This window comes from Panonychus citri, unplaced genomic scaffold (assembly GCF_014898815.1).
Source record: "Panonychus citri isolate SS breed McGregor unplaced genomic scaffold, ASM1489881v1 Contig00033, whole genome shotgun sequence".
NCBI classification, from domain to species: domain Eukaryota; kingdom Metazoa; phylum Arthropoda; class Arachnida; order Trombidiformes; family Tetranychidae; genus Panonychus; species Panonychus citri.
Window position 1 is genome coordinate 688,008 of NW_026515438.1, and position 14,312 is coordinate 702,319.

The 14,312-nt window shown below is 34.7% G+C and overlaps 3 protein-coding genes across 5 annotated transcripts; 1 reads left to right on the forward strand and 2 right to left on the reverse strand.

Annotated features, from left to right (window-relative positions):
• Positions 1-79: 79 nt before the first annotated feature.
• Positions 80-9,763, reverse strand: LOC128397586 (zinc finger SWIM domain-containing protein 4-like). 3 transcript variants are annotated; one of them, XR_008326974.1, is made up of 7 exons: positions 7,400-9,439; positions 6,882-6,986; positions 6,257-6,770; positions 5,864-6,019; positions 4,168-4,807; positions 2,349-4,019; positions 80-1,393 (listed from the first exon to the last, which is right to left on the reverse strand). XR_008326974.1 is itself a non-coding variant. In XM_053358325.1 (7 exons), exons 2-7 carry the CDS (start codon positions 8,621-8,623, stop codon positions 2,723-2,725), a joined length of 3,936 nt encoding a protein of 1,311 aa, XP_053214300.1. In that variant the 5' UTR covers positions 8,624-9,135; positions 9,511-9,763; the 3' UTR covers positions 80-2,722. The 3 variants fall into 3 exon arrangements, 2 of the variants coding, with proteins under 2 accessions (XP_053214300.1, XP_053214299.1); XM_053358325.1 differs by adding an exon at positions 9,511-9,763 and having other exon boundaries at positions 80-4,019; positions 7,400-9,135; XM_053358324.1 differs by adding an exon at positions 9,511-9,763 and having other exon boundaries at positions 80-4,019; positions 7,400-9,138.
• Positions 9,764-10,045: 282 nt separating this feature from the next.
• LOC128397587 (putative uncharacterized protein DDB_G0271606) lies at positions 10,046-13,050 on the forward strand. The gene is made up of 3 exons (XM_053358326.1): positions 10,046-10,426; positions 10,546-10,619; positions 10,833-13,050. Exons 1-3 carry the CDS (start codon positions 10,355-10,357, stop codon positions 13,006-13,008), a joined length of 2,322 nt encoding a protein of 773 aa, XP_053214301.1. The 5' UTR covers positions 10,046-10,354; the 3' UTR covers positions 13,009-13,050.
• Positions 13,051-13,140: 90 nt separating this feature from the next.
• LOC128397590 (transmembrane protein 70 homolog, mitochondrial-like) lies at positions 13,141-14,018 on the reverse strand. The gene has a single exon (XM_053358328.1). It carries the CDS (start codon positions 13,909-13,911, stop codon positions 13,294-13,296), a length of 618 nt encoding a protein of 205 aa, XP_053214303.1. The 5' UTR covers positions 13,912-14,018; the 3' UTR covers positions 13,141-13,293.
• Between the last annotated feature and the right edge of the window lie 294 nt (positions 14,019-14,312).

Here is a 14,312-nt window from a genome sequence, read left to right on the forward strand (position 1 = left end):
GATTAACCGTTTTAATGGAAATTAAAGAAAAACAGTTTTGTATTTTTCTTTCAATTATCAATTGAAATAATTCTCAGAGTTTTTGTTTTATCATCTCTGAGATTTATTTGGTTTTTTTTATTATTTTTTTTTCTTTCATTGGAAATAATAGTTCGCGTTGCATTGATAGATTTAATAAACTGTAGAAAAACTGAGGTAGCTTTATACAAAACAACGAAATGAATGAGTTGGTTGTGTTTATGTAGTAATGTATGTGTGGTGTGTTTGTGTTTGTGTGTGTGAGAGAGATGGAGAGACAAGAAAAGGTAGTTGTTGGTGTGTTGATGATTGGTGAGAAATTTGCTGTCATGTTGTTATAGCTGATTTAATCTCCATCATGATGATTGTTGGTAATGAAAACGTTTGCGTTGAAGTAGTTTGGAGTTGTTTAAATACGTTGGAGATTGATTTCGATTGCTTTTGGTTAAGGTTTTGTGATGTTTTTATGAGGGAGAGGAAAAAGGTTAATAAGTTAAGGTCATTTGATTACTAAATTGGTGGTGTTTGTTTAATACCATGAGAGAGAGAGAGAGAGAGAGGAGAGGGAGAGATATAGTGATTAATAAATTAAAAATTAAATCAGCTGCAGCAAATACACACAATTTAATTAAACCAGCTTGCTTATATTCACTTTTTTGGTATCTCATCAAAATAAACTCCATGGTTCTGGTTGTTTTCTCGTTGAAACCCAAGGTTTTTTTTCGGGAAATTTTGTATCATAAAGATTGTGTGTCCACCATGTCTTGTGGGTTAGACGAATAGGGAAAATTAATACCGGTATAAGTTTCTCTTAGAATAGGAATCTTTCCTTGATTCATTCTTTGAATGGGTTACACAAGGCGATTTCTTTTTCTCTTGATGATTCAATTATTAGATTTTTTTTGTTAGTTTTAGCGATTTGTTGTTACTAGTTAACTTTTGTAAATTAGTCCAATTGATTATTAAGTAGATTTTAATGGACTTTCTATTCCTTGGGTCTAGTGTTATTGTTTTCCTTTCCATTCGAAGTTTAGATTAACAGCAACATAGAGTCCGCTGCTCTTCTTTTCTTTTCCTTTTTCTCATATTGATCTTGATAAGTTTTTGCACTTTTTAAATCCTCAGGATGGATGAGAAGGCTTTGTGGATCTTTAATATTACTATTATTATTATCATTATATTATATAGAAGAGGACCAGCTCCCTTTTCTTTATCCTTTGAAAAAAGTATTTGACACGCTGCGCGTGCTTCAAAGATGCTTTTTCTTTTTTTGCCTTCACAAAAAAATCTTTTCCATCCAATCTTTAGATTCCATAATAATATGTAATTACACAGGTTTAAACATTGGATTACACAGAAGGTTGAATTGCGAAGCCTTTATCCGGTTCAATGAGGATTGTGGTGATTATGATGATGAAGATGATGATGGTGAAAGATGACGATGATTTCCATAATTATGAAAATGTTGAGTTTTGATACCAATGAAGAAATGGAGAGACAGAGAGAGAGAGGAGAGAAATAGATAGAGATGAGCAGATGAAGATGAATATGATGATGGTAAAGATGAAAATAAATTGGTGAAAAGTTATTTGTATTTCTTGAGAAATTTACAAACAGACAAGAAAATGCGCTTCGAGAAAAAAGTCATAATTTACTCTTTGGTGAAGAGGAGAGAGAGAGAGAGGGAGAGAGAAAAGATAGAAGTCTAGGAGAAAGCAAAAAAGAAGAAAGGAAAAGATGACAAAAAATGGAAATAGATGATGAAACCATAAATAAATGTAAGATTGAGATGGTGAGGAAGAGGAAGAGAAAAAGAAAGATAAAGTAAATAAAAATACCAATGAAAAGTTTGAGTTGAGGAGAGATCATTTCGTTTCAGTTGTAGTTTTATGTAGGTTTGTTGGGCGTAATTTGTTTAGGGTAAAGGTTTGGTACTAGCTTTTTACGACGAAAGAGAAAGTAATAGAAAAGGAGGAGAAATGAGAAGAGAGAGAGAGAAGGAGAGAGAGAGAAGGAAGAAAAAGCAGAGGTAAAGAGATTAGGAGCAAAAAAAGTTGCCGATTGATGGCATCTCTCACATAGTTTCCATGCCAGGCATGGATGAGACAAAAAATAAACACGCACGCTTGATTAGATCGAACCAAAAAAAAGAAACTTAAGGATATTTAACTGTGTACAATTTGGAAGCATTTTGCATACACTGTTAACAAGTATGTGGTGTGAATCAAAAGAAAATATTACAATTCTTTTGATTTCTTCTTTTGTTAACAGTAGGGAAAAGAGAGAGAGAGAGAGAGAGATTTGAAAAAAGATCGCAGATTCAACACTACTTTTTAAATGCAGAGAAAAAGAAGAACGATGACGGCGAATTCGAAGAATGTTGTATTATTGTGATTATCCTTCGATCGATGTAAGCATTTTCTTTTACTCTTTTTTCACTGATTGTTTCGTGTCCTTTGCTTTTGTTTGGGTTGTATCCATTTTGTGATTACAATTTATAAATAATAAATTAGAACTTTGTTTTCGAGTTGGAGAAGAGAGAGAGAGAGAGTGTGTGTGTGTATTTGAGAGAGAAAGGGGGCAGCCGCAAAAAATTGTGAAGTTATTGTTGGTTGGTTGATTGTTGAGTTTTCATTAATCAAATTAAATTGTGCAATTGGTTTTAGATGAGTCAAAAAAGAGTAAGAACTAAAATGGTTGACTATCAACCAAAACGTTCTTTCACCAGGAACATGAGTTTCTTTTTCCCTTTGTAAGCCATTTTAATGTTATCGATTAAGGAATGGAATTGCATCATGCCATCAGGAGCTAAGATGAAAGTTTCACGAGCTTTGCTCAAAAATTCAATAAAATCACCATAATGACGAGGACTAATATGGGTGAGTCTTGAATGCGTTGTGTTCACATAGGCCGCTATAGCTGCATCTAGAAGTTGACGTAAAGGTGTTCTATCCAATGGTAAAGGCTTCAAACATCGACGTTTTCCGTCAACACAAGCACTCAAACCGGGTGGACCGAGGGAACAACGGCGAAGAATGTCTGAAAGGACGGGTGCACATTGAACATTTTTCACTAAAATAGGTATTAAACCAGCAAGCTCATTTTTACCTAAACCCATTGCAAGGTTAAATGCCCAATGGATATCGCTGATAGACTGATGATTATCGGCATTGTAGGAAAGAGTGACACTTTTAATTGCTAATAATGCTAACTTGTAGGCACGAGGAGGAGAACCTCGAGATTCCATATATTTTGCCACATGGAAAAGTTGATTAGAGTTCATGATTCCAGATGATCCAGCCCGTAACACTATTTGATATGCACTTTCAAAATCAAATGGTTTATTTTCGCATAGATGGAGAGAAGGTAAAGCACAATTTGGTGGGTCTTTGTGAGAACATTGCAAAGCCAAGTTTCTTGCACAAGATGATAATTCATCTTGTTGATTATAGTCAAGTCCTAATTTCATCACAGTTCCTGGTGACATTATGGGACTTGCAACTTGAGTTGTAGCCTCCATGGGGGTAAAAAGTTCTGACCATTTGTGCATTATAGTAATTAAAGCATCTAGACCCACTTCGGTTGCACATAAAACCATCCACTTAACTACTTCTCGACGTTTATATGTATTAGTTGAATTAGATTGTGATGTAAGGGAATGTAAAGTCATTCTCAACACTTGTAAACCTAACTCGTAAGCTGCTTTTAAGAGGAATACATGACGAGGTCTTCCATCACTAGGAATAGCTGTATTCAAGGCACTCTCTGCCAATTTGAACAAGTGAACATAGCTGTGAATATTTTTCTGTGCTGATTTGAGAACCATCTCTAAACGACCATAGTCACTTTTGGCAGCGCATAACATTGTCGCAGCAAGTGTTCGCTGTTGAAACTCGATCTGATTGAGCATATGCCATCTTGGACTACGCACAACGTTACCATTACCATGGTTGGCTCCGCCTTGCTCACTTGAATCATCATTATTTTCGAGTATAGGAAGCCTACAATGGAAATAATATCAGAAATGAGGGAAAGCGCAGAGAAAAAAAAGAAAGAGAGAAGAAAGAAACGAAAAAAAGAGAAGATAGAAAAGAATATAATGAGATGAGATAATCATTTGACAACTTAATAGCCAAATTGATGACATACCTCATAGCTCTTAAGCCAACATTATACGCAAGCTCAGTATCATATTGTAAAAGAGCAGTGAACAGGTAACGAGCAAAATTATGCATAGGTACGCTTTCTGGGTGGATTCCGCGGCCAAGCCCACTAAAGGGTCCACCTTCTAATAAAAGGAAGGCTTGTTTCCGTAAAACAGCTACCAAATTAGTATCTAGATCAAAATCCTGTAGCTTCATGATAAGCTGATTCTCTTGTCTAAAAGCTTTTTCCTGAGCATGACTTCCAGAGGGCATCAATCTCTGCTGTCCCAAAGCAATTAAAGCTACTTCCAATGCTAGGCTTAAATAAGTTTCATTATGCTGACTTCCAGGTACTACTACATGTTGATAACGTGGTTTATCAGTATTGAAGATCGGATTTAAAGCATTGAGTACAGCAGGTTCTTCTTGCACATGGCTACTATTTACATTTGATGTTTGGGAAGAGGAGGAAGATTCGCCAAGAAAAGGAGGATAATAATGTTCAAGAGGCTTTGACTCGAAAGTTAATGAAGCTTCAGCTAAAGTATCAAACAGAGAACCAATCGGGTCCAGTGGATTTCCAAGCCATCCCTCAGTATTGCAATGAATTGGATTCGGGCAAACATCGGAATTGGAGCAAACATCTTGATAGAGAACAGTTAAAAAAAATAAAGGTTAAGAAGTTGATAATGGGAAAGAAAAGATAGGGAAAAAAAGATGGAAAATTTTCATCAGTTGACTGTAGGTTTAGCGAACAATATGACCTCAACGAAAAGAAGATAATGAATTTCCTTCTCTCAATCAAGAAAAAACCTTGTCAGGTTAAAAGGAGACCTGAAGCATAGTGTTTGTTTATAAAGTATTTGATAAATGATCAGGTAAATCAACTATCGTCACCCACAAGCACAACAAAGCTTAAGTAGATGATAATTTTTTTCTTCTTCTTTAAATGGGTATATTGAATTAATATTTTAGTTCAATCTTGATAAAAGACATCAAATATTTAAATTACTAGTTCAGAGCTTGAGAAAGATTTTAAAAGATTGTACTGTACACCCAAAAGTCGATATATTTATGATAATCGTAATCTTTTTTAACTGGAGTAAGTTCTGTTAAGTTTTGTAATAATTAAAATTTCCTAGTAAGGTGATCATAAAAAAAAGCTGATTAAGTTTTTTTTGTTGTTGTTGTTATTGTTTGTGTGCAGATATATACTTTTGACTTACTCAGATAATCCGGAGATCTTATTAACACGGTCACGATGATCAAAGGGAAAATCGCAATAATGATAATAAAGTAATAATCATAATGGTAATAATCACAATAATAAGAGTAATAAGTATAATAGCAATATAGTAATAATAATTAAGTGAACGAATTGTAATAGCTTTTGCTCCGATGTGAATGAGGGTGAATAAACGTAAGTAGAAGTTAATGCTTTTGCCTGAAATTATCTCAATTCAGCCAATGGTAATCATTTGAAATAATAAGTGATTTCAAGGATCATTTCGGCTATAACTTTTAAGAATTATTCTCACTTTTTTCCCTTCAGCTTTAACTGACTAATGTTAACAAGGTCAAAGAGAGAGAGAGAGAGAGAGAGAGAGAGAGAGAGAGAGAGAGAGAAGAAAATGAAAAAAAGTAGAAAGAAAGAGTTGAAATGAGAGACCGAATTATTTTAAAGAAAAAAATTATGTTACTTGTTACGAAATCTTGTTCACGTTGCCATTTACATTGCCACTCAAATTGTTGTCTTCTCATGGTTCGAACAACTGCCACAGCTAAACGTAAAGCCTCTTGTCTATAACCGTGACAGCGTAGAGCCTCAACTCGAGCGCACGCAGTTGGTATTGGTTCTAATTAGAAAGAATGATTTTAAAGATAAAGAGAGAGAAAAAAATGTGAATTAAATTGAGAATGATGAATGAATGAATGAAGGTATGGAAAAAGTTGCCAAATGAAGAGATGTTAATGATAAGGATAAAAGGAGGAGGAAAGTAAAATAGAGAGAAAGATGAATGGAAAGATAGAAAGAGAAAGAAATAATGGTAAGTATTCACTGCAGGGGAAAATTGAAGGTAAAGTGTAAATACCATTCCAAAGTGGATATCCTTTTGATGTGAATAATACTGAATTACTACAAGATGGCGGTGGAACGAAAGGCATATTGCTCTTATTGTCAAGGATAAATCGGAGGTGAGGATCATCCCAAAGTAGTAAACTTGCTTCAAGAGCTCTATGGAAAATAGTTCGAGGTAATTGAGAGGATGAAGAATTCCCATATTGACGAGAATGTAAATTATTGTGAAGATTATTACTATTTCCATGACCACGTCTTGATCTTTCATTATAATTATTTAAATTGTCATCATCATCATCATCTGTTGAAGATTCTTCTAGAACTGAGATTCGTCTTTTAATTCCTCTTCTAACTGATCGGACCAGTGCATCTTCTAATGGACAAACCGAAGATTTAGACCATCTTTCCAATAAATTTTTCCAATGTTGTCTTTCTCTACTGTTTGCATGAGGATTTAATACTACACAAACCCAAAGAGAGCCAAGTTGATCCCAAAGAGGCCGACATTTTTCTGCTACAGGTACGCCCTGTGAAAATGCAGTCAAGAGTGAAATAAAAAAAGAGAGAAAAAGGTAAAAAAAGTCCGAGTGAGAAGAAATGCATCAAAATGGTGGATAATAATTACGAAGGGTACCAACCTGTAACCTCCAAGCCGGTAGCCTTGGGTCAGCTAGAAATTGTTCCGTCATTAGCCGCAACATTCGAGCTGCATTTGAGTCTTTTGCCCTGAGCATTTCTTTGACCTGGAGAGATGAAAAGAATAAAATTCATCATAAGTAATCACAAATAGAGAATAAATAAAATCAAGTAAATGAGTAAGAGAAATTAAAAAAAAATGGTGACACAGGATAAGAGTAGTGGGTGGAGAGAAGAAAAAGAGAGAGAGAAAAAAAAGAGAAAAGATAGAGATTACGATTTGAAATCGAGATCAAGATCGAGAGCACGAAAGAAAACGAAAGGTCAAGAGTGGGAGAGTTCAGATAACAGTCACAGTTAACGAGCTAAGAAGGCACGAAAGGCACACAAATCGCACACACACACACACACACACACACACACAACTCACATACAAACAGCACATGTTTTCTGAATGAAAAATGAAGTGTAAGGTGAAACAAAAGAGGAAAAGGACATAATGAAAAAGGTTGATCATTACTTTGGCAAATAGTGCATTAAGTTGTTTGTTACTCTGAACTAATTGTGAGTGCGGAGGTTGAGCCAGATATGATTTAACTAGTTCAGAGACTTGCTCCTCGTCGAGATGCCAAGAGTGTTCATCATCAGCACATGATCCAGCGGTAGGATCAGGAGCTCCGGCAATGAGATTAATATTTGAACTTGATTGGAGTAACTCATCAGTTAATCTTTGGGCAGTAGGCAATATTTCCGTATGATGTTCAGAAATTAAATATTGTATTAATTTTTGTAATTGTTGACGATCTAATTGGAGCAAAGTTTCAGAAATTGGGACTCTGAGCTTGACAAGATTTGGATTCCTAATACGATATAAAGTTAATGCGACAACATGTTGACACCAGAATATATCCTTAGTATCGCATGTACAGGTCACTGATGTTATCTTACACCTATCAAAAGTAATTGATACACGATAACGTTTCTCGCATCCACCACTTTGTGAATAATTTGAGGACGATGAGCTAGAGCTCGAGCTTGAGTGAGAAGATTTGACTGTGACCACGCCAGAAAGATGAAAGCCAACTTGTAAAACATTTTCCACTGAGCCTGACTCATATAGACGAACTCCTTGGTAAAAGGGTATCTCAGATAATTTGGTTGAATCACCATTGGTAGTAGAATTTAGAATATCATTGGATAGAGATGAGTACATACAAATATCTCTCTCATTTCGAGGAAATGACCAATAAATAATTCGAGCCTGTACAGGTTCAGGTATTCTCTGGTATCTTTCTTCTATCCTTTGAAATGGTAAATTAATGGCAACAACTTTAGCACATATATCTAGTAGAGTCTCGGGACACATTAAATTGGAAGAAGACTTCCGAGAAGTAGAGCTGGTTGAATGATGGTGATGATGATGATGGTGTCCCGAATGATGGTTATGGTGGACGCTATGGAGATAATAATTGGAACCACTATTTACACTAAGATTATTATTACTACTACTACTGCTAATACTTCCACTGTTTAGGTGATGATTAAGATGATAATTGGCTTGTCCAAGGTAGTGGTGGTGATACTGGTGATGATGAGATGGTGGAGGTGGTAATGCTGGTAACAAAGGTAACTGTGGAGCTGGTGGAGGTTGTAATGGTGGAGGTGGAGGTTGAGGCGGCTGGTGCAGGCTATTCCTGGTGCCTGTAGAGTGATGGTGGTGGTGAGGGTAAGGTTGATCACTCATCAATAGAATACAAAGGAACACAATGATTGAATCAGATTAACAGAAAAGAAAAATGGAAAAGAGAAAAAAAGAGAAAAAGGAAAAAGGGAAAGAGAAAAAAGGAAAAAAAAGATAGAAATAGAATGTAGAAGAGAAGAAGAAGATAATCCAAAATGTATACTGTGTATATAAATATTAATTATTTCTTTCTTTTAGTATTGGTGTGTAAATAAGTATCACTTGTAATTGTTGTGATACTAATTAACAACAGTATTGGTAGAGAGAGTAAATATCACTAAGTGTATTAATTTTAGTAAGATCATGGTATTTTTACACAGAAGAACAAAAAAAATTATGATGTATTATTTAAATTAAATAAATAAATTTTTCTTTCTTTATCCATCAGTGGAGTGGAGAAGTATAAGAGAAGAAGTAAAAGGAGAAGGAGTAGAGAAGAAGATCAAGTTGAAGATGAAAAAGAAGAGGATGTTGATGATGAAGAGGAAGAAAGGTAAAAGCAGTTGCATTGAATGCTGCTGTTGATGATGATGATGTACAGGAGGATAGATGATGAGAGAGGAGAAGACATGATGATGATGAAGAGAGAAGAGAAAGAAAAAAAAGAGAATTAGTTAGTTAGCAATACTAAGCCTAAGAGAGAGAGAGAGAGAGATGATGATGATGATGATGATGATCAGTGCAGGGATAAGAGAGACAGAAAGAGAGATGATGTGAAAAAGAAAGGGAGAAGGAGAGAGAGAACAACAAAAAAAAGAGAGAGCAGGTCAAAAAGTAATAAACAAGAAATAAGATAAAACTGAGCTTCAACCACCGCGGGAAGATGGCGGCAGAGGACAAAAAAGAACAAAAAAGAAACGAAAAATTCGCAAAAAAAACACTTTTCTTACCTTAGTGTCTCTTTCTCTCTTATTGGAGATCAGGTATTATAACAATAAGAAAAAGAATAGAAAAAAAAACTGTTTAGAAAGAGATGAAGAAAGAGACTGAGAAAGAATTTAGAAAGAAGTGAAAAAGAAAAAAAAAAGTTAAATTCTTTTTGAAAAAAAGAAGAAAAGATTTTTATTGGGGGAAAAAAGTGTGATCCCTATTTTCTTTCTTTTTTCTTTCTTTTCTTTAAAAAGAAGGCGAAAAAAATTCTTTCTTCTCTTACTTTGATTGTTTTTTTCTTCTCTTTCTTTCTTAACATTGAAAGAGAAACAAGAAGAAAACAATTTTCTTTTCTTCTACTGTATTGACACCGACACCTTGTGGTTCGAAAACAAGTTAAACAACAAGTTCTACACATGCTCACATTTACTTTGGAATTTTTTTCTTCTCTCAATTGGGTTGCACTTGTTCATCAACAGATGTCACTCGATTTGAGAAGAACAATTTTTTTTCTCTTTTATTTAACTAAACGTCTCTTTCTCTGTGACCCAAAGGTAAACGTTTTAAATTGACGAGGTCACGGGTTAGTTTTCGCTGTGCAATTTATACTTTGTGTCCCTTTTCATTCCCCTTTTACTCTCTCACTTACCTGTGTTTCTTTTGTGCCCTTTTGCACATGATAACATTTCCATTGCAAATTGTTTACTACAATTGTGACCAATACACGCAAACTCGACTCAAAATCTGTATTATATATACAGTACACTATATAAAGTTAATCTATTTAAAAAAATTATATCTTTTGTTTATAATCTTTTTTTTTGTTTTCTCTCTCATCTTTAAAAAAATCAAATTTATATCATCATGTCTAATGGAACTGAGGCCAAGCCTGAAGAGGAAAATACTGTTAAAACTCAACGATTTACTTACTCAAAGGTAACATTTTTAATTTTCTATTCTCTTGTTTTCTAATGCGCCTATTATATCTTGTTGTTATTTCATATTCTTTTCTTTCATTTTCTCTTTGTCTTTATTACATTTATCTCGTTATTTAGGAGGAACTTATCGCTATAGCAAAGCAACCTTACTGTAAAAAGCGACCCAAATGTCTTGATCCGGACTATGTTAAGTAAGTTACATTAATCAGTTTTATACATAAATGATGATGATGATCATTTCATGGTTATTATCTCTCATATCTCTCTCTCTCTCTCTCTATGTGTGGTGATAGCCTTTGGCTTCCCCTCTTTATTATTCTTATCTTTGAAAGCCTAATATCTATCATGTTTCTGTGGTTTTGTTTTTCATTCTTCCATTTTATCTCTTTTCCTTTGACTAACAGTAAAGGAGGTCTCTGGGATCCAGATATTTGGATGAACTATAAGAATCCGTCAAAGAACCCAACTCCATCCAATCAAACTAGTACACGCGAATTTGACCAGTCAGCTATTGGTTTAAATAATAATAAATCTATCCGAGGTCCACCTAAACGAATAAACGGTGAAAATGGGGACAAAGAAAACTCTTTAAGGGGTAATAAAGATCCTCGTGATCGTGTTAAAGAAGAATCTCAAGATGATATTGTCTTAAGCCCTCAAAGACGCAGTTTTGGTACAGGGTGTCACATAGTTCCCGTTAGAAGTGAACAACCAGTTCAAAATAGTGCTCCACCCCAGCGCACCGCTCCTGTTGTAAAGGTTAAGAACAATGTTCATCAACAAGATCGACGTGAGGAACCAATTCTTCTAAGGAATGATACAGCTATTAGAAGAATAGGATCTGGTCGTGTAATGAGTCAACGTGATAATAAGTCAACATTGGAATGGTCCAAGTCACGGGAAGAAGAAATAGAAAATAGACGGTCAAACATGCGATATAATACTACTAATAATAGTAATAATAATAACGCAGGTAGATATGACTATGATAGAAGGTCTTCCATGCATAATAATAATAACCGTAGGTATGGTCATCAAGATCGTCGTGATCATAGACACCACGAAGAAGAAGAACCAGAATGGTTTACAGGTGGACCAACAAGTCAACATGATACTATTGAGCTTAAAGGTTTTGAAGAGGAGATGCCTGAAGAAGATGAAATTGAGTTAAGAAGACGACATTTACATCATAATCATAATCACAATCAATATTTTGGTCGAAATCAAAATCAATCAAATGGACCAGAATCTAGTGGACAGAGTTGTGGTAATGATAATTTTGAAAATGACCCCTCTACAAATGTCATTGAAGGTCAAGCATCTGGTTCAAAAGAGGGTCAAGAATTTGATATCAATGAGATGTTTAACTTTGAAGGTTGGAAAAACGTTGTTAACATGGGTCCAGATAATCCATCTACATCCATTCCCGAATATCCTGACACGTTGGTACCAGGAGAGAATCAAAATGTTGGTGGAACCAGTAGATTTGCTCAATGGTTTAGCGTTGGTAGGAATGAAACTGAAAGTCCTATTGATAGGCTACTTCAAAATGCTACTTTTTCATCTAATTATAATTCTAACTCTAATTATGATCATCGTCGTGCATCGGTACAAGATATCGAATCTGGTGTTTTCCACCATAACATCAATGGTAATATGGAAAATGGTTTCCACAGGATTGATCCCAGTGTATTAGGATTACGTAATTCTGAGTCTAACAATCATAATCTCCTTAATGGTAAAGAAAATGGTGATGGTTCACATCATGATGGTCCAGTCAACAAAGGAAAAGATTTACTCAGTCTTTTCAAGAAAGCTAATATAAATGTTAACGATTTGATGCAACAACAAGCTGCACTACCAACAGTCAAATTTGAACATGCTAGAAGCCTTGAAGAAATTGAAGCTTCTCTGATAAAACCTGATGAAAACCAGCACGAAAGTAATGGTGAAAGTAGTGATTTTAACAGATTAATCCTCAAAGCATTTGCAAACCGAGGAAATCAAATGAAACCAGACCCGTTAACCTCATTATTCAATGGTATTGGTGCTGTTAATCGAGTACCACCAATACCTAATATCATGAAAGTGCAAACTGAAGATCAGATTCTTCAACAACTTCATCAACATCAGCAACTCCAAAACCACCACCAACACCAACACCACCAGCAACAACAGCAGCAACACCAACAACAACAACACCAGCTACTACAACAACTTCAACAGCAACAACATCAACAGCAAATATTTCAAAAGCTACAACAACAACAACAGCAACAACAAATTCTTCAACAACTCCACCAACATCAACGCCACCAGCATCAACAACACCACCAACAACAGCAGCAACAACAACAACAACATCAGCTTCTTCAACAACTACAAAATCAGCATCAAGTTCAACAAATGCCACATTTCCAGGTGAAAAGTAAAACTGATGTTCTAAATGTTACACCGAAAACAGGAGCGGGTAATTTCTCAGCATTTACTCCAACTTCTGTGATGCGAAAATTTGCCTCAGAAAAAGACAAAGATGCGATGCGTAAGAAGAACATGCAAAAATCAATGAAAATCAATTGATAAATTGTAAATTAAAGAAAAACAAAACTATTGGCATTGAAATCAATTTGCATTGTTTTTAATTGATGGAAAACGTTTCGCGTCCAATTTTTAAATTGATTGTTGAACATCAAGAAAAACAAAAAAAAAAGGTTTCATTTGTAAATCAATTCATTTATTTTCGATTGGCAGTTTAACAATCTTTTCCTTTTAAAGATAAATGGTGATTAATTTTGATGGACCATATCTTGATGGAGAACAATTAACAAAAAGTATTCTAATATAATTTCACAATTTAGATAATTTCTAATCAACAGTTTCTTTGGTAAACAATTCAAGTGCATCCGGATCTTTAATGTCTTTCAAATCTAAGAAAAAAGGTTTCTTGTTAACCATAATTGTCGTGAATGGTGAAGCAACCGGAGCTAATTGAAGAGTTGACTGATTGAAATGTGTTACCACTGGTCTATTCAAGAAATTAAGGGTATACGCAGTGAAACTTTTCTCCCGCTGATTAAAGTACAACTGGTAAACATATCGCTTAGTAATTGAATTAATTAGCAAAGGAGTGAGAGAGAAAAGTAGAACCACCGCCGAAGTGAAAACCAGAGTGACCATTGAGATATTTGCTCCTTCTTGTAAACTCTTATTGTAAATGTATGTTTGACCAGCGAATCCACACAAACTCGTTGTTAATGATAACAGTTTAACGGATTTAATTTTTGCAATCAAAGGTCCTTCATAAATTAACCGATTACTCTCATCATCGTTAGTTGATTGTTGTCGAGAGCCATTTAAATTTGAATCAATCTTTGGATTAGATTTTAAAGAAGAGGAAGAGCAACGAACAGTAATCAAAGAAGATTTATAAATACTCGAGCAAGGAAAAGTAATAGAATTAAGTTTATTCAGTCGGGACAACATTCTTCCAGCAAAAGATAATCTTGAAAGAACAATTATAATTTAACCATCAACAATCAAAAAGAAAATACAATTAACTTGAGAAAAAAAATCAACAAGAAGACAAGAAGGCAAAGATAACCACAGACTCGACCAACATGCAAGTGAAAGCGCGAAATATGAACAATCTCTCAATTTCTCTTCTCATTAAATTGTCAACAATCATCAAAATCTATTCGACATCCAAAAGGGACGCGATTTCCAACCTTTTCCCGAGTTTTTGATAGAAAGTTAATCAACAAAATACTCACAATTAACTTTCACCTGGATGATTGTTTTTCTATTTAACTCTTATTCACTGTGACAGTTGAATGATTTAAGGTCTGACTAATTTGCCTAAATCGTAGTATCGATTTGTGGTCTGT

Bases quoted from the DNA above. Each gene is read 5' to 3' on its own strand.
- LOC128397586 (XM_053358325.1), bottom strand. From the start codon at position 8,623: ATGAGTGATCAACCTTACCCTCACCACCACCATCACTCTACAGGCACC. The intron at 6,771-6,881 runs GTTGGTACCCTT...GCATTTTCACAG, and splicing joins TACCGGCTTGGAGGTTACAG to GGCGTACCTGTAGCAGAAAA. The intron at 4,808-5,863 runs GTAACATAATTT...TTCTCTATCAAG, and splicing joins TGAACAAGATTTCGTAACAA to ATGTTTGCTCCAATTCCGAT.
- LOC128397587 (XM_053358326.1), top strand. From the start codon at position 10,355: ATGTCTAATGGAACTGAGGCCAAGCCTGAAGAGGAAAATACTGTTAAA. The intron at 10,427-10,545 runs GTAACATTTTTA...CTCGTTATTTAG, and splicing joins AACGATTTACTTACTCAAAG to GAGGAACTTATCGCTATAGC. The intron at 10,620-10,832 runs GTAAGTTACATT...TTTGACTAACAG, and splicing joins CTTGATCCGGACTATGTTAA to TAAAGGAGGTCTCTGGGATC.
- LOC128397590 (XM_053358328.1), bottom strand. From the start codon at position 13,911: ATGTTGTCCCGACTGAATAAACTTAATTCTATTACTTTTCCTTGCTCG.